Below are 27,985 nucleotides of genomic sequence, written 5' to 3' on the forward strand. Positions count from 1 at the left end.
CGCGTTTGCCGCGGCTAAGCGTGCGGCCCCTCCGCGCCCCTCCCCACGACAGCCGCACGCGCCGCTTCCCTTGGCCCTGGACCGATCAATAATGTACACGCTAGGTGATTGTGCCCGCGTATTTACTGTGAACAACAATGATGGAAATAGAGGTAAATATAGAAATATATATATGTATATGATGATACTTATGTATATAATCTGTACTTACATCCTATATCACTATAGTACAGGTGCGCTGTGCGCGTATGTACGGTGCGGAACCGAAGTAATTGATTTACAGAATTACCAAATTATACTGTGATGAAAACGACAGCGTAAAAAAAAATAATAACTTACAAAAAAAAAAAACTAATTTGACAGCAAGTATCCATTAAAAAATAAAAATTTGAAACTTTCAAGTACATTTTTTTTTAACTGAAGGTGTACTTGGCGTCTGTTTTTAGAGGGGAGGACCTGAACTTAAAGAATTTGATTTATAAGCATTATATTTATAATTTAACGAAAAACTGTTTAACAGTCATGTTCTTTTAATATCCTATTTTATTGAAATTAAGTAAATCATATAAATTATCATTTAGATTCATAAGAAATTGTCACTGTATTTTTTCCCTCATTAATTTTTTTTGGTCATATATTTATTAATGATATATCAAATGACTTGAATCTATGAAAAATTAAAAAAAATGATTTTGTTAATTAAATACAAATGTATTATGAAACTTTTACAGTACTCAGTTAACACTCAGTACTCAGTACACAGTTAAGTATTCGTGAATTTTTGCCCATCACTAATTATGTTGTTATCTTAAAATTTTTTAAAATACTAAGCTTTTCTTTTAAATATTCGTTTTGTCGATGTTGTAGGAATATTTAGGTTATATTTCTCCGACAAAGTGAAACATGTCTTAATTGTTAAAATTTTTAATATAAAGTAAAATTAAAATATGTGTTAAAATTTAATAATAATGAATTTAAAACCGCATCGAAGCTAAAAAAATTGTTTAGTCTTTCCTATTTTATTTGTTTATTAGGTTTGTCACCAAGTTTCCACCTCCAAGGTACCGTTTGTTTTTAATAAACTTGCGTGCAGACTAGAGTAAATTCTCCGGGGGGGGGGGGGACGGATTGGGAACATCCTTTCAGATGAAAAAAAAATGTAGGGGATAAGCCCCGGTCCCTCGAGGATATTGTTCAACAAATATAATATAAAACGAATTGCAACAGTTAATGTTGAATCCAAATAGAATTGCAAACTGTACGGGGGAAAACCACATGAGTGTGAGTTTGTGTGTGTTTTATACAATTTCAAAAGCTAATAATATGCATAAATAACTATAATATTGTATATTTCGGCTACTTCGTTAAAAAAAAAAATACAAAATTAAAATGAATCCGTTCACTGAATCTGAGTAAGACAAATAACTAAACTTGATGTGTCCTCTGTGTCATAAGAAGGCAAATTATTTATTATCGATAGTAGTTGCATGAATCATGATTACCTATGTCAAAAGAACTTGTCAACTTAAAGACATAAAGCTCACGGTTTTCACAGTTAAATAGTGTCTTTTTTTAAAGAATAAAAAGAACTAGAAAACTCATTAACATTATTCGAACGGGCAATAACTCTTGTGGTGCAACGACGCGACGTTGTCAAATAATAAAAGCCGTTTAGTTTACTTTAGAGTTTTTTTAAAAAAAGTTCTCAGCATTCTTTTACTCAATTTTACTGTCTATTATTTTTATTTACATGTTAACGATAGAATAAGAATACTTTGCAGTACTACTTGCTTACTTTGTCTGATTCCTACGGTGTTTATTCAATTGTACCCATAGAAATACCTACAATAATTAGGTCCTAAAAAAAATGGTTTAAGACACTAATAAAGTTTTATGCGATCCAGCTTAAATGTAAAGACACGAAAAGTAAAACGTTGATTAATAATATATAAAGTTTTGGGTTTTGCCCAGGGCCCAGGGCGTCAATAACATGAGCTACTAAAACAACGAAACGACAGTTTAAAGACTCATGAAAATGTTTATTTTAACGATTTTAATAAATAAACAGTTCGTGTAATGGTTTTGTGTAGGCGACTAATGTAAAGAGAAGAAAATTGTATATTTTTAAAATAAAACAATTATTTTCAAAGAACCGCCACGTCGCTAAGGTATAGTTAATTTTACATTTAAAGAATTTTGGTATTTCGTTGTAAACATCTTTTTCCAAGGAGGGAATTGAACCTTTAATGTTTAATAAAAAACGAGGGGTTTGTTGAAAGCAGATAACTTGTTATTCGTGTATGTATAAGTGTTATACATACATATATAGTAGAGCATTGTATTGACTCCACTATAGTGTATGGGATAAGGCCAAGAAGAAAAATAATTAGATGTGGAGTCATAAAGAAAAAAGGATGAAGTTTTTTTAGCAAAATCCGTGGGTCCTGGTACAAAAACATAATAAAGTGTTAGTCGGGTCTCTTAAACTGATTTCGTTCTAAATTGTCAACTGTGCAAAATTTCTAGTATCTACTTATACGACGTGACAACAGTAGGCCAGAAGAACGCATCATGCATAATAATAAGCTTTTCTGTACATTAGGCAGTTAATATGTTATTATTATTACCATCTCCAAGTGAAATTTCAACAATTCGGCGTTTATTATCGCGTTCGTTGTATAGGGATAGGTAGCATTTAATTTAATGTTCATATTTATTTGTGTCATTCGTCCAATCTGGTTGCTAATGTCAAAGTAATAGCAATTCCTGTCATGTACAAACATTTAAATTATTTACTTGCTTGTCTTGGTAGACAATAATAAATCTGTACTTCGAGCTTTATAGTGTTAATTTGATGCAAGCACGGTCGCTTGTATAAGCGCTTTAATTCACAATATTTACTGATATACTACGAATAAACATAGCAATAACAAAATCGTTTAAAAAGAACAGAGTGGTTCCATCAACTTGCGACTAGCTTGATCCCTTTGATAGTCTTTTTAAGTTTTAAATTAGCAGACTGTTAACAAATCAATGTATACGTACGTAAAATAAGAAAAAAAAATTGCAACGAGATAACACATCAATGAAAATAGTCACTTTATTCAAACAACAAACAGTAAAATTGCTTTTTCAAGATGTACTGATAAAAATTCCAAAATGTATGATAAATATACATTTAGAGAAGAGAACACAACCGGTAAACACTAGACACACATTCTTAAAATAAATCATAACAATATCAGTTGAGGAACGCGCCAAATAGAATAAGATAGACCTTGACCCAGACTCCACCTCAATGCTAAGTAGTAAGTATATTTATGTATATCAATCATCTTCATTATTCAGAATTTACTATGCTTACTATGCTTTATTATTACTTTAATATCAACAACCACCTTTGATGGATAATACGCTTGTTAATTGGCTTGTAAGTTATAATTGATAACGCATGGTATAGGTATCCAAAAAATATGTTATAAATTATAAATACCAAACAGTGTAGTTATATACGTTGATCTCTTATTTTTTTTTTAACTGTAAAAGTAGTTTTGGATTCATGAATGGCACAAGTTCAGTTTATACTTGTTTTATGTTGTGTTTGTATGTATAAAAAAAAATCTAGCATTAGCTGACTAAAAACCTAGATGAAAATTTATAAAACAGAGTAGGTATAAAAAATCGTTTTCAAAAAATGATCATAACTTCGTAACTCATAAAATAATTATGATAAATGACTTCTGATTTGACCAATTACTTTCGAATTAAAAAAAAAATTGCTACTAAAAATTTTTTTCCAGGAGATTAAACTCATCGATGGATGTTGATGTTGCTTGTTTTTTTTTTCCAGTTGACATTATTTTACGTCTACTATTGTTCTGCCTAGCAAGTAGCAGCGCCGTTAATTTGTCATTTCTTTCGACGCCATCGGCCATTCTCGCACGCATTTTTCTTACAACAATGAACAAATTAAGGAAAAATGCTCGTATTTCTTTTTGTGCAGTTTTGTCACTTTTGTTAGTCAGTCTCGGTAAGTATAGAAATTTGTTTTGTCCCTGCTAACTTTCTTTTTGTAAAATTATACGTTAAAGTTGTTTTTTTTTTAACATGGCTAATCGAACTGCGACTAGTGACGTTTGTCATGACGTATCATTTCAAAACACAACGAAATCGTTTCTTAAGTAAAATTTGTTAGGTATAGTTTTGCTTTAGATAACATTTCAGTTTTCTTTTCATACACATTATCCCTTGTAAATGGGCCCGGGTAACCAAACTTATAGCTTGGCATCTTATAGTGTGTATTCATAATATCCTACTATTTTTTCTCTGTGTATACATATTAATAATTGTAGTAAAATTAAATATCCAAGTATATATTTTATAACCAGATACCTTATTAAAATATGTGTATGTTAACTCTATTTATTGAAATTTCTAAAATACTTAAAATAAATAATCGTTTCATATTCTCATAATTTCTGTATTTTTTAGAATTAAACATTTTAATAATATATAACTTACAGCTATAAAATGTATAAGTATAGAGAGTATTAGGGTATGTCTAGCTGTAGATTAATTGTCTATTGATAATTTGCCAAATAAAAAACTTAGACTTGCGTTTTTAGTTTAGGGTTTGTTTATTTATTTTTGTTCATTTATAGCCCCTACAGAAAAAAAATATTTATAAAAACTTTAATCCCAATAAAGAAAGAACATAGGTACTTAAGCTACAGGAGTATACAACCCCAAGCTTTGCTGAGTATTTTTTAGTATCCTTAATTAGTACACTATTTAATGTAAATAATAGTATTTATTAGTTTAATTAATTTTTTAAAGTGTTTTTTGAAATGGGATTTGGTTAAAAATTTAAATCCTTGGCCATATCAACCCACCTGGTGTTACAATAAGACAAATTGCTCTTAATATAAAAAAAAACTCATTAATTTTCCATTTGATGGACAATATATATTAGTAAAAAATAATATATTTTTTTATAAACAAAACTAAATTAGTTTTTGATTTGTTTTTTCATATCTTGCAGTCTCAGTTCATTAAAAAAAAAATCTCTTTAATTAGGTGCTCAGTTTCTTGCTTCCAAATGTTCTTTGCAAAAATAGGGAACATGACTTCTAGAGTAGTCGGGATCAGATTTTGTAAGATGGTGGATTCTAAAAATTTTAATTTTCGACACTAATATCCTTTTAAAAATAATAAAATAAGTGGTTTTAAGTTATCTTTTCTGAAAATAGCTATTATATTATAGAAAATCTGTAATCGTTATGGGCTGTAATATATAATCTATTTTAAAACAAAAAAATCATAAAAATCTAACCATTTTACAAGAAAGGTAAGTTATTTAATCAAACTTTTGCTGTATCTCGTAAAAAAATTAAAATTTAAAAGTAGATAATACAAAAAAAAATTAGTCGTACACCATTTAATTACGATAGTTGAAATACCTTCTAGAATAATATAAGTTAAATTTTACTTATATTTGCCCCTTGAAAATATATATAATCAGCGTCTTATTATTATTGAAGTAATGACAATTTGAAGAAATTTAAATGTGTATTAATAAATATTAATTAATTTAATAATACCAAAAGTTTTGTATAAATTATTATGTAAAGAACAATTTATGATTGCAGTGTTTTTGTTGTGGTATATCAATGGTGTATTTAATGACTTATCAAAGCAGTTAGATACTTCTAACTGCTTATCTAAACAGTTAGATACTTCTAACAAAAGCATTAAATTAGTAAGCAGAACTTATAAAATGGGGCCAGATTTTTTTCCACGTTTTTTCCCCTCGTCTCAATCGGAGGAATTTCCACATCATACATTGATCCTCTTAAACATTAAAAAAGAAAACAACTTGTCAAACCGGATTAGGAGAAACTCTCAAAATGCAACAACAATCAAGACAGATTCATTAAACTACACCATTCATAACAATTTTTCTTCATCAACCACTCCTTTGAGTCTTCTTGTGAATCAAACATCAAAGACAACAAAAAAAAATCATACATCAGAAAAATATGATAATAATATTATGAGCGTGACAACACCATCTATTATTGGAAAGAATATTGAAAATTTGGCCAACTTTACTACCTTGACCAATAATTCCTTATCAGGGATTGTCGAATTTAACAGTCTAGGTGAGTTTCTACTTTCCACTTTCTAAATATGCAACGCAATGAAAATTTTTATTTATTATTTTTTTATTTAGCTGAAAAAGAAGAAGAAAGGAAAGAAAATAGCAGAGGCATTGATGTTTGGACTATAGGTTCACTTTTGTTCTTTGGTAAGTTATTTATAATAAATAATGACATTTGTAAGTGGTAAGTGATAACTTAACACTTTATTTTAAAACTGAAATAACATGTAAACCAAATATTTCTTCAGCTTCAACGTGAAGCTATAAAGGTTTTTCAAATAATTATTATTAATTAAATATGATAATTCAACTGATAAAAAATTATATAACATTATAACTCTAGTATGATTTCTATTTTTAATCTAAAATTGGTGATGATAATATGAGAAATGTCATGTTTTATTTCTTTTCTATATAATATGTCTCATTGTAAAAAGTTGTAAGCCTCACTTTGAGTTAAAAATGTATACTTAATCGTTCTTAGTCGTAATTATAATAAGATTTTTTTTTATTAGAATACTTTTATCTACTATTTGTAAACTTATTTGTACAGGTTTTATCTATTGTGAATATAATATATTAACTATCACAAAATAACAGTTCTATCTTGTTTTTTTTTTCAGTTTTCTTTATGGTGGCTACTGCTTACTATTACATGAGTAACATTAGTTCACGACTCTGGTTGTTACGTTGATGTGGTGGTGATGGAGTTCGTTCAATGTTTCCCAACATCAATACAGAGTCTGCTGTCTGATTTTTCCAGTTAAAAAATGTTTGGAGTTAAGAGCTGGAAAAGATTTTCCAGTTAAAAAGAACTGTACTTTTCTAGCCTTAAACTCCAAAAACTTTTTATTATTAATTATATACTTAATTATTTTTTTAATCATAAGAATAATGTTCGAAACATAATGTTACCCCACAAAACAATTCTAAGACTTATGGAAAAGAAATTCTATAAATTAATTACTCTAAAGCACATAATTTTTAGAGATACTAAAAGTTTACGTTTATTCTAAATTTAACACTTGTCAAATATCAATGAACTCATTTAAAAAAAAAATTCTTTATAAATGCAATACATGTAACAATTTTTCATTACTCTTTAATATTATTGATGTGAAAATACAGTAAGAAATGTATTACCTATACTGTTTTCAAATGTAATAATAAAAATAGATTTATTTTATTTTGAGTATTATTTATTTTTATTTTTTCCTATTCTTCCATAAATTCTAGTACAATTGTAAAACAAATACAGACTTAATAAAACAAAATAATCCCTTATGTACCTTTTCTGTTAAGTTTCTGCTAGCTTTATTTAACAGAAATACTAAATTTAAACTATTGTGATTCGTCATACTTTACAATTTTAACAACAAAGCCCAATTTCACAAACAAAATAACTAGTGAAATAAAATTACATATTTTATTATCACAGATATATATTATAATACAATATAATACTATAAATAAGTTTTGTAACATACAGAATATTAATAGGAGTAAATTGCACTAAAAAAATGTGTACGCTTAAACAAACAAATAAATCTTAAAATATTTTTACAATAAAATAATAACCAACAGATAACAAAATAAACAATGACAAGGTGGTAAATATAATTTGGAATAATAATAATAGTAGTATTTTGAGTAAATTTGTCTTTTTTTTTTATAACTTGCAAATAAAGCCGAAATATAAATACTATAGTAGCCTTTTATAATATTAGCTCATAACGATGAACCATTTTATTGGTAATATGTAAAAGATTACCCGGTTTTATCTCTTTTGAGCAGTTCATCAATCTATAAAAACATTAAGAATTTTTTGATTAATTAAAAAATGCAATGAAACAGCAACTGAATCACTTAAATTTGTTCACCTGTGCTTTATACATGTCTTTCACATCTTGGAGATCTAATTTCAACTCGTCACATTCCTCAAGTTTTTCACCATATAACTGTAACAGTGCATCGTACCTCTTTTGCAAGTCTAACAATTCCGTCAGTGAAGCTGACTGTTCTTCTACTTTGACAGTTAAAGCAGCTAATTCCGTCGTCAACTGATCCCTTTCATGATCTCTTCTGGACAACTCCCATTGCAGCTGTTGTGCTTCTCCTGTTAAAAAAGTTTTATTAATATAACATGTTAATAAAATAAAATAATTAAACTACTGTTCTTACCTTCTTTTAGCTTTATCTGAGACTGTAAATTTTCTAAAATTGTCGTTGTATTGCTAAACGATGGTCTCATAGAATCGTAAACACTGCCTGCTCTTTCAGTTATTGAGCTCCTGTCGTCATCGGCAAACTAAATAAATTTAAATTATTATTTGCACGTAAATACTATACAGAACAAAATTAAATGTATTAGTTACAGATGGCCAAAAGGAAGATTCTTCCATAGATGGAACGCCGACACTAGTACTGGGAGACGACTGATGAGAAACATGAGATGTGACTAGTTGCTGAGCTTGAATTTCATTCTAAAAAATATATTTGTTTAAATACGTTATTGTCTGCTGTCGCTGTAATATATTTTACACAAAACATTGTTACTTGTAATTTTTTTCTTTTTTCAACTTCTAAGCTACTTTTTTCTTTTTCTAGTTTTAATTCATTTTCAAGAGTATGAATTCGTAATGCAGCATCAGCCAATTGTTTTCTGTTACTTGCAGCTTCACTTTCTAATTTGGAAAATCTAAAAAAAAAATATTATAAATATTATATAATAATATTATAAAATAATTTTTTTATAAAAGTATATTCTTTTTTACTAACCCGTCCAATTTAAAATTTAAAACTCTACTTTCTTCCTTGAGTTTATCAATTTCAGCCTTCAAAAAGTTTTCACTTCCTATTAGGTTTTCGATTCGTTCCTTGTACTTTTTAATAGAAACATTGGCTTCATTAATTTTAGCGTCCATCATTTTGAATTTATGTTCGGAGATTTCCAATGTCGCTTGCAAATCACCTAAAATAACAGTTAGAAATTATTTTTCATAATACTGAATAACCATACTTGGTAAGCTATCCAAGTAAAATAATGCATACCTATAGTTTTCAGCTGCAACTGTTCTCGTTTTTCGAAATCACTCTCTAATGCTTTTAAGACGTTTGACTTTTCCTCTAGTTCTTTTACAAGCGGTTGAGTAGTTCTAAAAGTCTCTTGTAATGAATTTTGTAACTTTCTTTCAGATTCTTCCAGTCTTCTTATTAACGAGAGATTTTCCTGTTTTAACTCTTTCATAACCCTAAAAATAATAATTGTTTATTAAATATAGCCAAACAAATTTCAAAGATTCCATTATCGTCTTACATGTGTTTATTTTCTTCAATCTTATACAAGTTTGATTTTAAATTACTTATTACAGTATCCATTTGTTCACATTGTATATTTTTTTCGGCTAACTTATCTTCTACATTTTGTTTATTGTCTTCCAAAAGTTTTAATTCTTTAGCACTTTTTTTTAATTCTATTATTATATTTTCTTTATCCTGAATATTTCTATAAAAAAGTTTTTAAAATAATGTAATTTATTATTTTAGACAATTAAAAAAAATATATAATGAATGTATGTAAATAAATTATGAATGTCACTTACTTTTGTAGTGATACAAGTGTTGAAGTCAAATTATCTACTTGACTTTGTAAACTTATATTTTCTTTTTCAACATTTTGGTTAGTCTTTGTCAATTGATGAATCGCTTCAATTTGACTTCTCTCCATTTCTTCTTTGGCTACCAATGATTTTTTTATCCTTTCTAATTCCTGAAATGATTTTTCTTGTTGTTCTCTAAAAACCAAAGTAATTTCAAAATTTTAATCATCGATTAAAACTGACAAAATAGAAAAAATATATATCATGTTATACTATTGATTATGCATAGTAGTAATTAATGGTATTACTAACTTGTACTTGTTTATAGATTTTTGCGATTCTTTTTCGGCTGCTCTAAGTTTTTTTATTATGTTGTTCAAATTTAGGTGTTGTATACTTAGTTTTTCACCTTCATCTCGTAGTTCTTTAATTAAAGTATCTTTGTCTTCGATCAAGTTTTTAAATTGAGCGGAATTTTTGTTTTGCTGTAAAATATTTTAATTGCATGTTAATCAGTATTCTGTATTGAATAAACTATATGGATTGCTTACATCTAGTTGTTTTTGTAACTGATCTTTCTCCCTAATCGCTTGTTGAAATTTCTTTTCCATTGTTGCTAATCTTTGTGTGTATTCTTCGTTTAAATGACTCGAATTTAAATAATCTATTTGGCTAAGAGAACAATAATAGATACAATTCTTTATTTTAAATTAAAATCCATTTTAACAAAAAAATATTAAAAACAAATTTATTTTGTTTTAAAAAAAGTACACACCTTTTCATATCAGAGTTGCTAGCAGCTAATTCAGCATTTTTTTTACTTAAATCAATTAATTTCGATTCTCTAGCTTTGACTATGGAATTGAGTTCAACGACTTTCTGTAAAGTAACAAAATATAATATATTAATATTGTATTATTCTTATACCTTTTTTTTTTTTTATACTTTTTGAAGATCTTCAAAATCTTTGGCCCCTTGTTGGTGTCCTGTAATTGGGAAATAAATATTTTGTTAATAATAATTTAAAAAAAGTTACAGTCTACTTAAAGACTAACGGCTAAAATGATAAAACATGTTCCATGCTAAAAAACAGGTAGTAATTTTAACCTGATACATAAGACGATAAATTATACGGTTGGTATTTAACAGGACTATGACGATGCGAGGCGTTACTTTCACTATCTTCGTTAGTCGCAGGACTTGATATGACTTCAATATCTGATGACGTCCATGTTTCGAGTTCATCACAAGAATTAGTTCCACTCGAACCAATTTTTACAAAATCCGAGTGGCTGCAAAAATAAAATATAATAATTTACACATTATTGGTGGTCTATTTACAATATTTGTATTATGGCTACAAAAGGATTTTACTTGTCAACAGAAACATGAGGAGATTGTTCACGTACATCATCCCCAGAGCCTGCTGTTTCCACTTCATCTAATGCACTACCAACCATAGTTTCTAATAAAATCAAACAAATCAATTAATGAGTTCCAATACTTGTATATTTATGCAATTATATTTGATCAAGCGATAATATTACCATCGTCGCAACTGCTACTTTCTAAAGTCGTATCCGATAATTTCAACAAATCAGTCGTTGAACTACTAAGATTCAAAGTATTTGAAGGGCTTTGAGTATTTGTTTTATCGTCTGTTGTTTTAACAGACGTGTCTTGAGGTTGTAGAGTGTTTTGATTGCTCATCGATTCTGTAGTTTCTTCTTCTAATACATTTAATGCGCCAGAATTCTAAAAACAGAAAAGATAATTAACAAAAATAGTCAAAATTTATAAAAAAAATTGTTATTTTACTTCATGAGGCGATGATAAATCAGTTAAGGAAATGTCTAATGACGATGTTGTTGATTTAAGCATTAGCATTTCTGCATGATGTGGTAAAATAGTCTCTTCGTTAGGCATACACGTTACGTTATCTGATATTGAACAAGTAAGGCTGTCTTCATCTTCAACTAGCTCTGGTATTGGTTCAATAGCATCGGGGGAATATTGTTTTTCATTTGTCCTAAATATATATATTTTTTATAGATTGATATATTATAAATTATTTAAAAAACATTTTTTTGAACCTAAATCATTACCTGTTTGGCTCGGATACAACAGCTAATACTTCTACTGAACTGGACGTAATGACTTCTACGGATGATTCTGGTGTGGTAGTGGAAGTAGATCCAAGTACTTCAACACTATCAGTAGAAATTGTAGACTTTCGATCACTATCACAACTTACTGCAGAGAGGCGATTAGCATTGCTACAACTTTCACGGCGAGTTCTGTGAACAACATCAACATTTGGCTCAGAATCGAGTTCGATGACATTAAATTGATCATCTCGTGTGGTCGATGTTGGTCCAGAAGAGGAGCGAGCTGGTTGGTTGGCGACGACTGAAGATAAATCCAATGACATGCTTGATCTCATTTCTAAAACATAAAAAATTACTATATAAATAATTCTGTATTAAGTACAGCAAGAGGAGGCTGTGTGGGTAAGATGTCAGTGTGTTTGGCGTTCACTGTCGCCGGTTCAACACTCAGTCACGGATGCTTCGTTGGTTGGCCAGGAGATTGTCTGATAAAAAAGAGCCGTCATCTCCCTCTCCGGTGACGGACTGACGACTCGTTCTAGACAGTAATTTCATTTAGAAAACCATCATCTCATGATGGCAGCGTTGGGCCTTTAAGGGGCATTAAGCTTCTATGATGATGATTAAGTACAGGAATAAAATATATTGAAGTTAAAATAAAAATATCTATAAGGTAATCTTATGCAGAGATAATACTGTAGATTTTGTACAACTACTTATGGCCTTACAAGCTGAATGTAAGTCTCCACACAGAAACATTTCTTTCCTAACTTTAGGCGTTCAAAAAAATGAGTATTATGTTTTATGTACTCGTTTTTAAATCTTAAAATCACAATATTTTTCAAAACAGAATTAACAACAATACAATTGATTTTATATATTCACTAGCTGTGTTATCTGGCTTCGCCCAGTCTTTATAGTAAACAATATTACTATCACAATTCTTATTATAGTAAATGCACAGAATTAAAAAAAATTAGACTACAAAATAACGTTTTCCATTGTTACCCCCTTAACAGTCGAATTTTGGAAAATCCTTTCATAATGGGTATCTACATCATAAAACGTAACTACTGACCAAATTTCATACACATAGCTTCAGTGGTTCCGGCTAGGCAAAGATATATTTTATACAATATATATCGATGTATAGATTGATCATTAGGTTGCTAATTTAGAAAGATAATACAAATTATCTACTCTAATTACAACATATTAATTATAAATTATAATATATATGACCATTAATTATCGTACCATTTTGTTTCTCTGCAGGATCATCTTCACTTTCGAATACCGAGTTTGTAAATGAACTCCACAGACTAGAACCTAGTTTGGATATTTTTTGTGAAGAATCATTATCGCCCACTTCTGATGGTGGATTGGTCGCAGACGCTTCATCACCATCATCTTCGTCTTTGATATCCAACGCTTTGTCGATGGTTTTTTGGGCTTCTTTCAACGCTGTTTTCGCTAAACTAGCGAATCCAGAGGTGTCGAACTGATTAAACCAGCTCATTGCGATTACAAAACTCGCCTCTTTATAAAATAGTTATAATTGAGGGCCACGAACTTTGATTAAATAATTTAACACGGTAAAAAAATACACTCGTCATGACAGAATGACTAGAAAAACACGAACATAAATAACTTGCACCAAAAACTTGCAAACGTTAAACTAATAACTATCAATATTTAGTATTTACATCACTACTTAACTTCGAGTATACGACTTCTTTAGCCGACATACTCGTCCAAGTATTTTGTAGTGATGTGTACATCGAATATCGTTATCACTGTAATTTTGTTATCAATTGATTGATAAATGATAATGATAATTTCAAGTAAATCTCTAAATGTATATATATATACAAATTACAAACAATCACTTTATATATATGGAGGATATATAAAATATATGACTTTATACCACTTATATATATATACCATTTTTGATTATACTATTAAGTTTATTTTACAGACATTATACATATTTTAACTCTATGGGCACCACTAACAAAATTCTTGATTTACTGCTACTGCAATTTACTCACTCAATAAGAATACGACATCAGTACATGACGTATATACCTTGCGAGATCCCCCCCCAAAAAAACATCACGGGCGAAAAATAATAAATTTCTGAGTAAGTATAGCTCGGCGAACAACATGCACATTAATATTTAAACGAATTGTCCCTTATTCGCTCCAATGAAATCCTGCCATGCTCCATATTCTCCCCGGCCTAGTACACATAACCACTGTCGACCTTCTATGCCATAATATACCTAAACTAAGCTCTGGTTTATATGCTCTTGTGTTATTCGATAACCCATAGACCCATACAAATAAATATATCTCTGTAGTCTATTACATATTCAAATATTGTAAATGATCTTAGGCGATAGATCTATAATCATTTATCTACATACTGCATACACATGTACATATAAAAAACCTAAACATAGATAAAGTAATAAAGACCTATTAATACTGCTCTCCTAAGTAAAAGTGCCGTAAAAAGGTTTTTACTTGGTTTAATAAGTTTTTAAGAATTTTTTTTCTTCAAATTACGATACTTCAGAGTTCTGCTTAGCACTTAGCAGGGTACTGGCCACTGGGTAGTATAAGTGCATAAGAAGTCAGCAGCAGCTGTTGTTGCTACAGCTGGCCTTATACCGGATACCGACTTAGCGGTATTGGTTACCTATACCTTGATGACTGATAAGGGAGTTTTGTCAATACAGAATACAAATCAAAGATTAGACAACAATAATTATTATTAAAGAAGGTATATTATACACGATTATTATTAGCGGGCACCGTTTAGTGTTTACGCTACCATGTGCATGTGGAAAATGCGTTTTTGAATATTGAATTTTGAAACTTGTTAATGTGATAATGTCCATATATCACTGGCGCTATTTATTATAATATATACATAATATATTAAACTATCTTTTTTCTTGAATATTAAATAACTTTTTCCGCCGTAATCATTATTCTGCCAACAATAAACATGACATCAAGCATCGAGTTGATGAAAATGCTCGAAAATTTCATTGAAAAACAAAATGCTAAACCAGCGCAGTGCAATGATGATAAATTTCTAAAAGTGAGTACACTATTTTTATTACATTTCATGTAGTAGACGAAGTGATACCTATTGACAATAGTATTATAATAAATATTACGTTGATCTGTACATGTTTATTTTCAATTTATGAACCCCCTAAATTAAATTTATTCGCAAAATTAAATCGTAGAACTGTTCAATATAAGTCCTGTAAACGTAGATAAAAACTATTAAAACTATGTAATATTTTGTTAATGAAACAGAATATTTATCATTGATAAAAAACAAATGGTATATCTCGCCTTTTCAAATTTGAGTATAAATGTACTTTACTGGACACCTTTTTTTATTACCACATGAGGTTTATTTACGCTGATTACGAATATAAAGTCAGAATTAGGCGGACTCCTCTAGTTCTAAAGTTACAGCTACTTGAACTTTGGAAGTTTCCTCATTTAACAGTAGGCGTCAGGCTCGGGAACAAATCGACTTACCACACTAGACCCGAAGTTCGATTTTTTTTTCAACCGATTGGTTTTTCAAAGCTGAAAACGATGGTGCAAAAAAAAAATTGCGGAACGCTTAGTTTTGAAGTTACAGGTATTTGAACTTGGAGAATTATCATTGCGCAAGGCGACCACGACGCGACGCCCGCGGTCCGCCGTGGATGCAGGCTCTGGAAACCATGTTACGTGCTTGGTAAAAAAAAAGGACCACAAAGGGCGGGGTCCTAGTTGCGTCGGCAGCTATTGAATTATTGGAGTCCGCCTAATTCTGACTTTGGATTCGTAATTAGCTTAAAAAACACTTTTATTTGGGAAATAAAAAATCTCAACAAAATCCCACTAACTATTGTGTTCTTCAATTGTGATTTATGTCGTCAAATGCTGCATGATGGTGGTGACGGCGCGGGTGCTTCGGGCGTCTCGCGCAACAATAATTTCCCCAAGTTCAAGTAGATGTAACTTCAAAACTAAGCGTTTCTGCAATTTTTTTTTGCACCATTGTGTTTTCAGCATTGAAAAACAAATCGATTAAAAAAAAATAATCGAAATTCGGGTCTGGGGGGAGTAAAATCGATTAAGCTCAGGTGCGGCGGCAACAGCTAGCGGCCGACGCAGCCCCTGCCCTTCTTGGTCCTTTTTTTCCTGGACATGTGACACGGCTTCCTGGGGGGGGGGGGGAAGGCCGCGTTAATTTCACGCAATAATATTTTTAAAGTTCCAAGTTGTAGTAACTTATCAACTAGAGGAGTCTGCCTAATTTTGACTTCAGATTCATAATCAGAATTAAAAACACTTATTATATGGCAAACAAAAAATCGTTAGGTGCTTATAACAACTATAAAAATTACTTTTTTTACAGTTTATATTGTTTTCAAAGGTAACTTTTAAGTGTTTTATCTGGAGTATCTTTAATAATAACACTACTGTAGAAATATATTATCCTAGGTTGCAAAATTAATAGCATTAAATAATTTATCTAATATGATTAACCATAAAATAATCCTATGATGATAATTTAGTAATAATCATTGAATTTTTTTCAGGCTTTAAGATCAATTAATGATGGTTTGATGAATTTTGAAATAAGCTTTTCTAATTATTTTAATACTGTTTCATCTACAGTCAAAATTTTGAAATATGCAATAGATATAATGATGTATTTTAAAAAATCAGATTTAATAGAACCCGTAAGTAAAACATTATTAAATAAGGTTTTTTAATTTTATAGTGATATATTAAAAAATATGTTTTTTCTGTAATTGTATTGTTGGGTTAGTTATCTTGTAGTTTTTGAAAACAAATTGCCTATTAACATTTCTGATTATATCATACATAAAATTAAGACGTTATCATCAAATTAAACCTTATTAATGGTTTAAGTTTAATTATTTATTAAAAAAAATTATTTTCTATTAATACTCGTATTATTGTGCATTATATAATTTTAAACTTTTTTCTAGTTAAATCATAAAGCCTTTCTTGCTTATATGGAATTGAGTTGTACAATATCGCATTTAAAATGTGTTATTTATTCGGAAGATATCAACGAAACTGGTGATGGTGATAAATCGATTCAGGATTATACAAACGAACAGTATATATGTGATACAATTAAATCAAAACTTGATTTTTTTAAAACTGGTGTAGATAACTATTCTGTCATTTGTAAAATTACACAAACTTTTGTAAGTATACCTTTCTTTTTCTAATTTCTGAAAACAAAAATATAAAATTAAACATAATACTATATTTTTACTTTGTTTCAGTGCGAGTTCTTATTGGACTATATAATATTTTTGTCAAATATAAATGAGAAAAAACTTCTTAAAAAAAATTTGAAGTTATTATTGGATGTTGGCGATTCTAAACTAATTTTGGATAACCTGCATGACTTCAACCATTTAATACCCGCTAAACTAAAAGTAGCTTATATGCAAAAATTGGCGAAGTATTGTAATGAATTTGGTTATAACTTGAATGAATGTAAATTCTTTATGACGATAACCGGAGATACCAAGTGAGAAAATAATCATTCCAAATTATGTGACTTGGATAGAGATGTAATTTATAACTCAAAGCTATTTTTCCTAATCATTGTTTTTTATGTTAATAGATTTGAAACATGTATCATGACATATTATACGTTAGAAAATGTCTTTAGTAATTTTCCACACAAAAATATGAAACATACGTTGGAAATTTTCGAAAAGTTTCCATTGGAATGCATAATTTCTCTATTTGAATCTGAAATTCCAGATTCGAGGACAATTCATTTTGACAATCTATGCAAGGAAGCTGTTGAATTATTCAGTTTTAAAAAGCACAAAAAAGTTATGACTCTGAACGATAGTTATTGTAAAATAACCACGTACGTAATTCAAATTTTCATAAATCAAATTTTTTTTTACGTACCTAATTGGGCTTTTTTTTTTTTTAATTATGTTTAGTTTTGTCGGTGTTCTGCAATCATTACATGATACGTACGGTGATCATGCTATAAGGAACTACAGATGTCCGTTTGCGTTAGTTTTGCTTTCTATGTTATATGATTTTGCCATTAATTCTGACTTGGAGTATTCGGTTCTAATTCGATTAACACTGCTTGTAATTGGTAAATTTATATCAATGTTTCTCTTATGTTACAAATATTGTTCTGGAGTTATAACTAAAACTGTGTGCGTGAATTTGTTTTTAGATTATTTAAAAACCTGTAAACTTCCGTCGAATTTCAAAGCAGCTTGTTATACGTTTGATATTTACCATAAAGTTAAGTCTGACAACGAGATGAACCAATTGGTAAAATCATTATGCAGAGTACTCTCACAATGTATAGAACCAAATACCGTTAAGGATCTTTTAAATGGCATTGGCGATGATGAAGAGTTGTCAGATAAGTTATTTATCGCTTCAAATTTCTTCTGTGACAGAACTGTAAGTTCATTGTGTCAACTATTAAATATATTTGACAAAAATACAATTAATTTTTATTTTAGGACGTGAGTTTGAAACATGACCCGATAATAAACACCTTACTTTACACTCTGAATGAAAAAACAATACACGTCACACAACAGTCAACTGCAAATAATCAATTGATATTACCATACAGTTTATCACTTCACTTCTCGATTTTAACCAATAACGAAGAATGTCTATACAATAATTTAGGTGTCCTAGACAATTATCTCTCTATTTTGGTAAACAACTTTATAATATTATAATATATTATTTGTTTTATTCTAATTTTAATAGTAATTTTTTTTATTTGGTTTTTATATATTTTTAGTTTGACAGCAATCAAGTCATCAGTATCGACGATAAAAAGTATTTTTTGACCAAATTGTTGTTGCATTATGACAAAATTTCTCATTTTTTGCCTAAAACGTTTTTATTAAATTGTTTGAAAAGTGTACTGACTCCTCAAAATTTAGGTATTAAAGTAGCCAAAGTACTTTTAAATTTGTTCTCCTATAAAATGTTGATGAAGTTCATAGAATCGTTAAAGGACGAAACCGTAGGTTTTTTTTTTATAATACTGTTAATGACATATTTTTTTTTTATCAGATGTAATGACAGTTAATATTTTATTTAGATAAGGATTATGGAAAAACAGGATTCTTCAATAGATGACAGTTATCTTCTGTTTATACTTGAACTCTGGTCCTGTTTGTTAAACATGCAATATTTTAATAAAAAAAGGAAAGTTCGCCGAGACTCCGTAAACCATTTTTGTTTAATCTTAAACAAAAAATATCTATTTAGTTTGAATAATGTACCGACACAAAAGCGGTTGATTTTTTTAATAAAACTACTTTCTTTAATGCTTAAAGTGTTTTGGGTAAGATTTATCACATAGTTTTATAAACATTCTTTCCAAATTAATTTTGTAAAGCATTATAATTTAATATTTATAGGTAAACAAAACTACAGTAATAAATTGCTCGTTGCGTGTAATTACTTTTGTCGAGAGAAGTTCGACAATTACAGAAAATATTTTGACAGAAACTGCTGAACTGTTAATCGTTTTGTACAAATGTCCCAACAATAGTATAAAACCCTCGTTGGGTCTTTATTTAGTCACTTTTGCTAACGTAGTAAAAAAATGCTGGTTTTTCATAACAGAAAAAGATATTACAGAAATCGCAAATGATAAAAAGTTACTCAGACCTTTTCACAAACTTGACAAGTATATTAAACTCTATTAATTAGTTGGCGTAATTAATAAAATTGTAATGTATTGACTGGATTTAGGTGTTCAAGTTTATTCAAAGCAAACAAACAAGATTTCGAAAATATTAGTCAGCACATAATCAGCAGTTTAATAGAACTCCTTACCATGCATGAGCATTTATCTCCAAGATTTTTGGTATTCAAATTTCAAATTAAATAGTATTAACCTTCCGTTAGTCGTGTGACTTTTGGTCACACTTAAATAAAGTATGACCTACGTACATTTCTTACCGAGTGACAGTGTGACTAAATGTCACTGTTTTGACCATAGTGTGGCTAACGGCAGGTTAAAAAATATATATATTACATATTTTCTATTCATTTTTATTTTACAGAGATATTACTTCAACATTATTTATAATATAATGGATGTATGTAGTCAACTTGAGATGGCACAACTATTAGCCACCGTCAAAGGGCCTTGTCTAATGGTTTTATCGAGAACTTATGAGGATTACAGATCAAACGTTAGATTCGCCGGAAGACTATAGGATGTACATATTTGAATGTTGAGAGATACAATTATTATTATTGTCGTTTGTTATTATAAATATATGTTCCTACAGTTACCCCCTTCTCCTTTTTTTGTGTGCGCATACAAACTTTGACTTATTGCAATAATTCGATGATGCAGATGTTCGTTAAAAAAACAAACTAAGTATTTTTATGATTTTATTTAAATTAAAAAATAATTATTATAACTTATACATATAGTGCATAATGCGTATTTATAAAAAAATGTATCTTTAATAACCTTACATTTATTAATGTCACGTAATATATGTAAAACTCGACTTAAAAATATGTTGTAAATAAACTATTTCCAAACCAATTTTATCTATATGTTCTTATTTTAAAAATTAAGAAATTAGTGTTGCATTCCTCAACGTCTGCCGTTATGCTTGTTGACGTGCTAAAATAATCCTCGACTTTCTAATTTCAGTGCTTGACCGCTAGTCAAGACGATTGATTTCATTTTAGCTTCAATACATAGCTGAGAAGCTATTGGTTGTACAATGATGTGAGCTTGTTTTTACCCACTGTAACTTTTTTTTTATAGTGGACAGATTTCTTTGAGTAACAACTCTATAAATCATAAATTTTATCTATTTGGTACCTTGAGGAGTTCACTCTTACCTTAACATTGGGGGAAAAAAACTATCGAGAAAAATAATGGGATTGAGATGAAATGTAGTATAATAATATTTGGTCGTCGTACAAGACTATATAAAATTCAGTGATTTCTTCAGAAATTTGTTTTTAATTAATTTTTGCTACGACTTTCCAAACAGATAACAGTGAACACATAATTTATAACGAACACATAACAGGTAAATTTATTTAAAACAACAAAAAAAGTTATAGCGTACCATGTTAGAAGTTGAATAATGCGTAGATATTTTGGGAGTTTTTCTGTATTTTATAGTGGAAAAGGTAAACTTATAAAAATTGCCTACAAACTTTACATTTGTTTATTTTTATAAAAAACTGAAAAAAATAATTTAAAAATCAATAGAAATGTAAGTTGGAAAACAATTCATAAAAATAAAATGTCATTCATTTTTTCGACCAACTGACAAAATTATATTAAAATCGATCGGATAATAGATTAGTTATGAATTAGTTTTTTAAAAAATTGTATAAGTTATTAATAATCTAACGAAATAGTTTAAAAATTATTCAGAAAGTAAATTTGAAAAATTGAGTGTAGTAAATTATTTAAAAAATATTTTTCGTTTGTGTTGTTTGATGTTTTTGTCCATCATTCTATTATAACCCTATGATCTTAATCTAATACTGATACTTACACCTAACCTAATCTGTCTGTTGACTGTCAACAGACTGAGTCTGTTGTATGCACTTATGATGGTAACATTGCTGCCGAAATACATATACTCTATTCAAGGTTATTAAAAATCTAATAGCCTTGTACTCTATAGAGAATTATTTTTGTGGTAAAGGGTTTATTTAAATATTTATTTATAATATTATATAAGCACATGTATTGCTTAAGTAATTTCTAGAATAATATTATTACTTGTTTGTAAATTTTATAATAAAATAAAACAATTATTTTTCGTGAATAAACACTGCTTATCCTAAATATGACGACTAGATAAAAAGAGAATAGAATAACAAGAATTTATTTTAGTAATTTATAATAAATAGGTACATTATAAGTAGTAATAGTATATAGTTATATATATTAAAGGACAATAGTTATAGATAACAGTTTAATAATAATAATAGTTGTTAATTCACTAAGTATTAATTATATTTCTTAAATTAATTTTATACATCAAACATCATTTATTAGTTTTCAAAATTGATTAGTTTAAATTGAATTAGTTCAAAAATGACACGCAGCGTTTAAAAATACAAACTATCTTACCAAACGCAAGAACTATATGACTGTATAATTAATATATATTAATACTGTTAAGAAATAGTTATGGAAATACAAAATGATTAATAGTAATTAAGGACGTGTTTCTAAATCTTACACTCCAATAAATCTGTTATTTTTGTAATTGTTGTAGACAGCTGTAAACCATACATGATGTTCAAGTTCATCTACACAGACTAACATTTCTTTAATTTTAGCATCAGAACATAGATCCATTAAATTATAAATAATGTTGTAGTAACATTCCTGTAAGAGAAATTAGTTAGAATTAAAAAACAAATAAGGAAAAAAACACAATTATGTAAAGTGTTTAAATATACATTACCTTAAATTTTTGAGGTAAATTAAAGTTTAACATGAAGTGCATCAAATGACAATCTAAATACTGACTTGCGTTTTCAAAATATTGTGCGTTATCTTTAAACAAACTCGAACATCTAATAAGAATTTAGCCAAATTTTTTTCATGAAAATTTATTTAATGAACAATTATTAAAAAGTTTACTTTTCAAGTTTATAGAACGGTTTTAGTAAATTATTGTCATCGTCATGAAGAATACCGAGCCTTTCTTTTTCCATTGCAAAAGCCCAACATTTTTTCAACATTTTAGAAAATGAGATCATAAAAATACCCAAATACATTTTTATTGCATTTACTGGACATTTGTACACGTTGATTAGTAGTTTAGTTGTTTCTGTTAAAACATTTTCTGTTATGTGTGAACCGTGTTCAACGTAAGTAATTACTTGCAACGAACAATTTATGACATCATCACTGTTCATCTACCACAAAAATATAATCTCAGCACATATTGATGCTTTAATAATTATGACGAAAAAAACATATACTAAATCTTACCCAAAGTATTTTCAGCATTAAACTAAGCAGTTTCATCAAAAATATCAACTCTACTGTTGGTAAATTTTTCTTCTTGAATTTATATTTACTGCGCAAGGCAAAAACAAAATTGTACGCAGAAGTTCTGAGAACACTTCTTTTGACATGGTTATGTGAACATGGCTTGTTCAACAAACAGTACCACAATTTAATTAAAATTAAATAATAATTGTTATCTGTCGAGCCGTCTTGTAGATCAATAACTCTCATCTAAAAAAGTAAAAACAGTTTTTAGATCAGATACAAAAATATAAATGATAGAATTCACGTAATATAGAAAAACTTACAGTTTCATGCTTTAACAACCGTAAGATCACTTTAAATTTTTTAGTAGGACACAACGATATAATCATTTTGGCCGCTTTGATGCCCAAATTTTTAGGTGTCAGAACATTTTTCCAGCAAATCAATAAAAAGTCATTAGGTATTAATCCAGTGATTTTGGTGTAATGCATAATCAATTTAATCAAAAAATAATTTTTATCATCTAGGTCAATGACTTGATTGCTATCGAGCTATAAAACAAAAAGAGTTGTTTTCGAAAAACACAAACACAAAACTACCATCAGATTTCAACATTATTTGAAAATTTGTTTACTCGTATGAAGCATTAAATAAAATAATTATCTTTTATTAAATCACATTTTGTCATTCGACATAACAAACTTATGACATAGTTATTTAATGTTCAATCAAAAAATTTAGATATTCAAACATTTTTCTATTTTGTTGTTAATTCTTTATTTGCCTGCATTAAAAAAATTGCTTGACCTTGAAACAGCAGCCTCAAGTCTTGGATTAAAGAAGTTGTTTTTTATTATTTAAGACAATATATCTTCTATAAATAATATATAATCAGATTATCTATTACTTATCAAGTTACGGTTAATAGCAGTGCTCAAATTTTAAAAATAAAAGTAGGAGCATTTTTGTTTAAAAAAAAAATGTATCTAGCTTTTTTTTTACCCTTAAAAAACCACCACTTAAAAAATACGCCAAAGTTTCTATGAAAATAGTTGGGGTACTTACTCCGTCTTCAATTTGAGCACTGATTAATAGTGTTAATCGTAAATAAGATTTGTCAAAATAAAAAATGTTTTGAAAAATTGTTTATTATTAAATTTTAATATTGCCCAACATCAATTACCATATAACGTAGGGTGCAAATGTTATAACAAATTAGTTGGGTTTTAAAAAATAAATAGTTTTAAAGCAATTTACTATAATAAAGAGATAACTGCCGAGGACCGCCAAATTATTATTCACACGATCTTCATCGCCCGTCAACAGTGAAATGTGAAGAGATATACTATATGGCAGAATCCACAGTTTATTTGCAAACCACTGATGGGTGAGGTATATTACTTTTTCGTTGAGCGTATAAAGAAAAGGCTGCAAATCTGCGTTTTTTATCATACTATTGCCCTAAAATGAAAAATGAACACAAAAAACATCCAAAGTGACTAATTGGTTATTAACATTCGCAAATCGGACTTAGTGATTTAAATCATTGGAGACAAATCTATAATATACTAGTTTTTAAAGAGTGACTTACCGATCGATCGTATAAGAAATTTGCTGTAATAATCAATCTGTCTGACATTCTGTTATCCACGTCAAGTACTTCTAAAAGATCCGGGACAGTGTGGGGCTCAAAACTTTTTGAAATGGCTCTGCACAACGGTTTCACCAACACCAGGAACTCATCCCTACATTTTGCTCTTTGGTAAACTTCAAATACAATAGTTGCTGCTTTTAAGTTAGGCGGGAGTTTGCAAGTTTTCAAATAGTCTAAAATCAAGTAAACAAGAGGTACAAAATATATTATAATACAGTAGACAGTTAGAAAATGTATTGTTAAAGGGATATCTTCATGTATAAAATAAAAGAATAGTAGAATCTAATTTACGGTCAATATTTCTGTACCTTTGATATGCTAGACCATCAAACTCTATAGGGGTTCTAGTTTAATTATGATTATAGAATTATTATTTTAGCTTTTATGTGCAAAGGAGAAGGTATTATTGTTACATTTTAACATTTTCTCCTATTTTTTTGTGTCTGGACTTGTAGCAAGGACTGGTACAAAAGAGCAAGTGTACTCTAAAGCATCACTTACTATTGTTATAACACGAAAATATATGATATTATTTAGGAATGTAGTCCTGAATAACATTATAATTAGTGAATCTGTGATTGATCTGGGTTTGATCCTTTCCTGACTAGCTAACTTGAATACAAATATTCACAACGCAACTAAGCAATTGATAAATATTTACCGATTATAAGCTGTATTAATGGAACAAAAGAGGAAAATGGTAAATCCGAATTAACTACAAAATCATACAACACCGACAGCAAAATCAATGCAAATGGACATCTGTAGTTGTGAAATTCATGATCGCCACTTGTACTTGCTAAAGATTTGAGAACATCAATATACCTATAATTAAAAATAATCTCGTAAATGGGAATTCTTTTAGAAGTTATTTCTAATAACACACTTGTTTATTTTTTGGTCAAACGTTTCCAAAGGCATAATATCTAAAGGCTTGTAATATTTTGGAAAAATAAATAATTCGACTGCTTCTCCGCATAAATTATCAATGGTCGATTCTGATTCAAGTACAGAAAGGATACTTTTAATGGGAAAATGATCAAAAATATTTGATGTTTGTCTCCAATTTTCGTGTGGGAATGACTTCAACATATGTTTTAAAGTGTAGTAGGTCAAACTACAAGCTTCTGATCTGTGTATAAAAAAAAATATTGATATTACAAAACATGCTAATTAAATAATAATTAAATTTTATATATTTACCTGGTATCTTTGTCGGGGGTCATGAAGAATTTACAAATATTAAAATCATAGCCGACTTCGTTCAAATTATATGCCAATTTTTGCATAAAATCTAATTGTAATTCCGGCGGAATTATAATGACATACTCATCTAGATTTTCAAAGAGTAGTTTAGAATCACCAACTTCCAATAACAGTTTAAAATTTTGTTTAAGAAGTTCATTCTCTTTTATTATTTCCAAATATAAAATATAGTTAATCAAGAACATACTCTAAAATAAAAGCACAATAACATGTTATATTATGGTTACTTAGTTACATGACAATATCATTAGGAATTCAAAAATAGATTATTATACTTACAAAAGCTTGTACGATGTCAGATATTTCTTTGTCATAGTTTATTGTTAAAATATATGCATTAAATTTTGATTGATAATTCCTTGCTATGTTTTGCTCAATAGAATAATTTTTAAGTGATATCCCAATAATCTCTACTCCTTGAGGATATTCTTTGAGAATCACAAATTTCAAGCGTGTTACGAGACAACTCAATTGCATATAATCGATGTATACTGTACGGTGTAACTAGAAGAATAGTTGAAAATAATATTAAATCAATTTGTTAACACGTTAAAAAAATTCTGAACAGTAAAACACCACTGGTGTTAAAGAGTCAATAAGCTATTTTAATGTGGAATTCATTGATAAATACTCTATATAATTGGGGTTTTTGCAACTATTTTATTTGCCAGACAAATAATTATAGGAGTACGTAATTTCTACATCATGACAACAAAAATCCAGTCGTGGGAACCTGGCTTAAGTTGTTAAATATTATTCCAAAAATTCCCAAAAATTGGATAATTCTATAATTAACCTATTAACTTATTGTTCATAAATAAAAACTATATTCCTTAAAAAATACCATAGTATAAGTTAATATATATGAGTTTAAATTGACTTACAGGATCCATAGAATCCGATATTTCTATATATTTTATTATATTCAATATAAGTTTTAACATCTTGAGCATTTTATAGTTCACATTATTCAAACAAGAAGAATGCAATTTTAAAAAGTTATTGTTAAGTGCTTTAAGCCCCTAAAAACAAAAATGGTTCAATTAATGGTTTTTGTACAATAAAATACAAATATTCATTCTTAATTCACTTAAACATATTTTATAATTATTTACAAGCAGCTTAATTAATAGTACTTAATACATAGTAAAAAAATAACTAAATTTCTACACATATCTTAGTCTTTAAATACTTATTAATTTCTTAGGTCTACTACTACCTCTAATTCGTTCTACAAATTAATGAGCAAAATTCAGTGGGTCAAGCACAATATTTTTGTTTGTGGTTAGCCATCGGCGCTTTGAATACCGTTAACATGAAGAAGAGATCCTACGGCGCGTTGAACAGCTCGTAGTGCATGGCATGGTATAAACTTGGGACAACTAAGGCATCGTGAAATCGGTAAGGGGCCGCGGCTCGTCTTGTACGTTTCTGGTAATTGTCAATGTTTTTTTCATGCGCCACGAACCATGGGATCCCGCTTTAACGCTCATCTTTGCCTATGATTAATTATCAAATACTTTGAAAACCAATTGAGTACAACTTTTTAAAATTTGGGCCATGAACTAGAATTGTTCCAAGTAAATGAAAATTATCGTACACATCCTATGTAAATATTTCTCTAATAATAATGTTTCTATCGTTACTTATAATTGTGACACGTTCACAAATTACGAATTATACAATATAATAATAATATACAAACATTAATATGAAGTAAAAACTTGTATAATTTTTTTTTTTTTAAATCGTCTTACGTTTCTGAATTGTACGGTGTTACACAGCTTTGGTTCTCTCATATTCTCTTCAATAAATTTATCCAGCTTCTCGATCATCTGTCCGCTCGAGACCATTTTGGAGGTTTGCCGGTTAAACAGGTGGTAAAAAAGTTGTGATCGCTTTTGACTGGGAATGAATTACTCTTGAACTCGAGTATGTCTACCGCCGTGTCCAACGAACACCTTCTTCCCAAGCATAGTAAGTCCAAAGCGACGGTGGTCTGTGTTAATGTAGAGTGTGGACGCATGGTCAGAGACTTTACCTCCAGATTACCCGGCGTCGGAAACAGCATCGAGGACTTTCAAAGTTGTACTTTCGAGTCCCGAAATTTCCGGCAGT

At 29.0% G+C, this 27,985-nt stretch overlaps 4 protein-coding genes across 7 annotated transcripts; 2 read left to right on the forward strand and 2 right to left on the reverse strand.

Moving 5' to 3' along the window:
• The first annotated feature begins 88 nt into the window (after positions 1-88).
• LOC126843248 (uncharacterized) lies at positions 89-7,189 on the forward strand. 2 transcript variants are annotated; one of them, XM_050580635.1, is made up of 5 exons: positions 89-152; positions 3,851-4,030; positions 5,649-6,161; positions 6,233-6,307; positions 6,784-7,189. In XM_050580635.1, exons 1-5 carry the CDS (start codon positions 92-94, stop codon positions 6,852-6,854), a joined length of 900 nt encoding a protein of 299 aa, XP_050436592.1. In that variant the 5' UTR covers positions 89-91; the 3' UTR covers positions 6,855-7,189. The 2 variants fall into 2 exon arrangements, with proteins under 2 accessions (XP_050436592.1, XP_050436593.1); XM_050580636.1 differs by lacking the exon at positions 89-152 and adding an exon at positions 3,172-3,308.
• Positions 7,190-7,639: 450 nt separating this feature from the next.
• On the reverse strand, positions 7,640-13,667 carry LOC126842764 (TATA element modulatory factor). 2 transcript variants are annotated; one of them, XM_050579902.1, is made up of 19 exons: positions 13,125-13,667; positions 11,865-12,204; positions 11,578-11,788; positions 11,307-11,514; positions 11,134-11,224; positions 10,933-11,051; positions 10,705-10,745; positions 10,535-10,638; positions 10,311-10,431; positions 10,072-10,244; positions 9,763-9,954; positions 9,477-9,665; positions 9,212-9,411; positions 8,939-9,131; positions 8,717-8,858; positions 8,536-8,643; positions 8,342-8,468; positions 8,041-8,276; positions 7,640-7,963 (listed from the first exon to the last, which is right to left on the reverse strand). In XM_050579902.1, exons 1-19 carry the CDS (start codon positions 13,384-13,386, stop codon positions 7,928-7,930), a joined length of 3,093 nt encoding a protein of 1,030 aa, XP_050435859.1. In that variant the 5' UTR covers positions 13,387-13,667; the 3' UTR covers positions 7,640-7,927. The 2 variants fall into 2 exon arrangements, with proteins under 2 accessions (XP_050435859.1, XP_050435858.1); XM_050579901.1 differs by having other exon boundaries at positions 7,641-7,963; positions 10,867-11,051.
• Positions 13,668-14,523: 856 nt separating this feature from the next.
• On the forward strand, positions 14,524-20,485 carry LOC126842867 (uncharacterized). Its single transcript, XM_050580068.1, has 13 exons — positions 14,524-14,982; positions 16,493-16,636; positions 16,910-17,134; positions 17,216-17,466; positions 17,563-17,817; positions 17,897-18,060; positions 18,145-18,380; positions 18,443-18,646; positions 18,736-18,963; positions 19,042-19,287; positions 19,364-19,635; positions 19,701-19,815; positions 20,015-20,485. Exons 1-13 carry the CDS (start codon positions 14,887-14,889, stop codon positions 20,168-20,170), a joined length of 2,592 nt encoding a protein of 863 aa, XP_050436025.1. The 5' UTR covers positions 14,524-14,886; the 3' UTR covers positions 20,171-20,485.
• A 1,558-nt stretch (positions 20,486-22,043) lies between these two features.
• LOC126842970 (uncharacterized) lies at positions 22,044-27,976 on the reverse strand. Of its 2 annotated transcripts, XM_050580233.1 has the most exons (13): positions 27,625-27,976; positions 26,752-26,889; positions 26,147-26,371; positions 25,805-26,055; positions 25,488-25,733; positions 25,263-25,426; positions 24,539-24,774; positions 24,205-24,408; positions 23,271-23,498; positions 22,945-23,193; positions 22,591-22,868; positions 22,412-22,523; positions 22,044-22,332 (listed from the first exon to the last, which is right to left on the reverse strand). In XM_050580233.1, exons 1-13 carry the CDS (start codon positions 27,718-27,720, stop codon positions 22,180-22,182), a joined length of 2,580 nt encoding a protein of 859 aa, XP_050436190.1. In that variant the 5' UTR covers positions 27,721-27,976; the 3' UTR covers positions 22,044-22,179. The 2 variants fall into 2 exon arrangements, with proteins under 2 accessions (XP_050436190.1, XP_050436191.1); XM_050580234.1 differs by lacking the exon at positions 24,205-24,408.
• Positions 27,977-27,985: the final 9 nt, after the last annotated feature.

Source organism: Adelges cooleyi, unplaced genomic scaffold, assembly GCF_023614345.1.
Source record: "Adelges cooleyi isolate 19-005CV unplaced genomic scaffold, UGA_ACOO_1.1 ACOO_flye_CR_arks_rails_tigmint_CR_PRNA_574, whole genome shotgun sequence".
NCBI classification, from domain to species: Eukaryota; Metazoa; Arthropoda; class Insecta; order Hemiptera; family Adelgidae; genus Adelges; species Adelges cooleyi.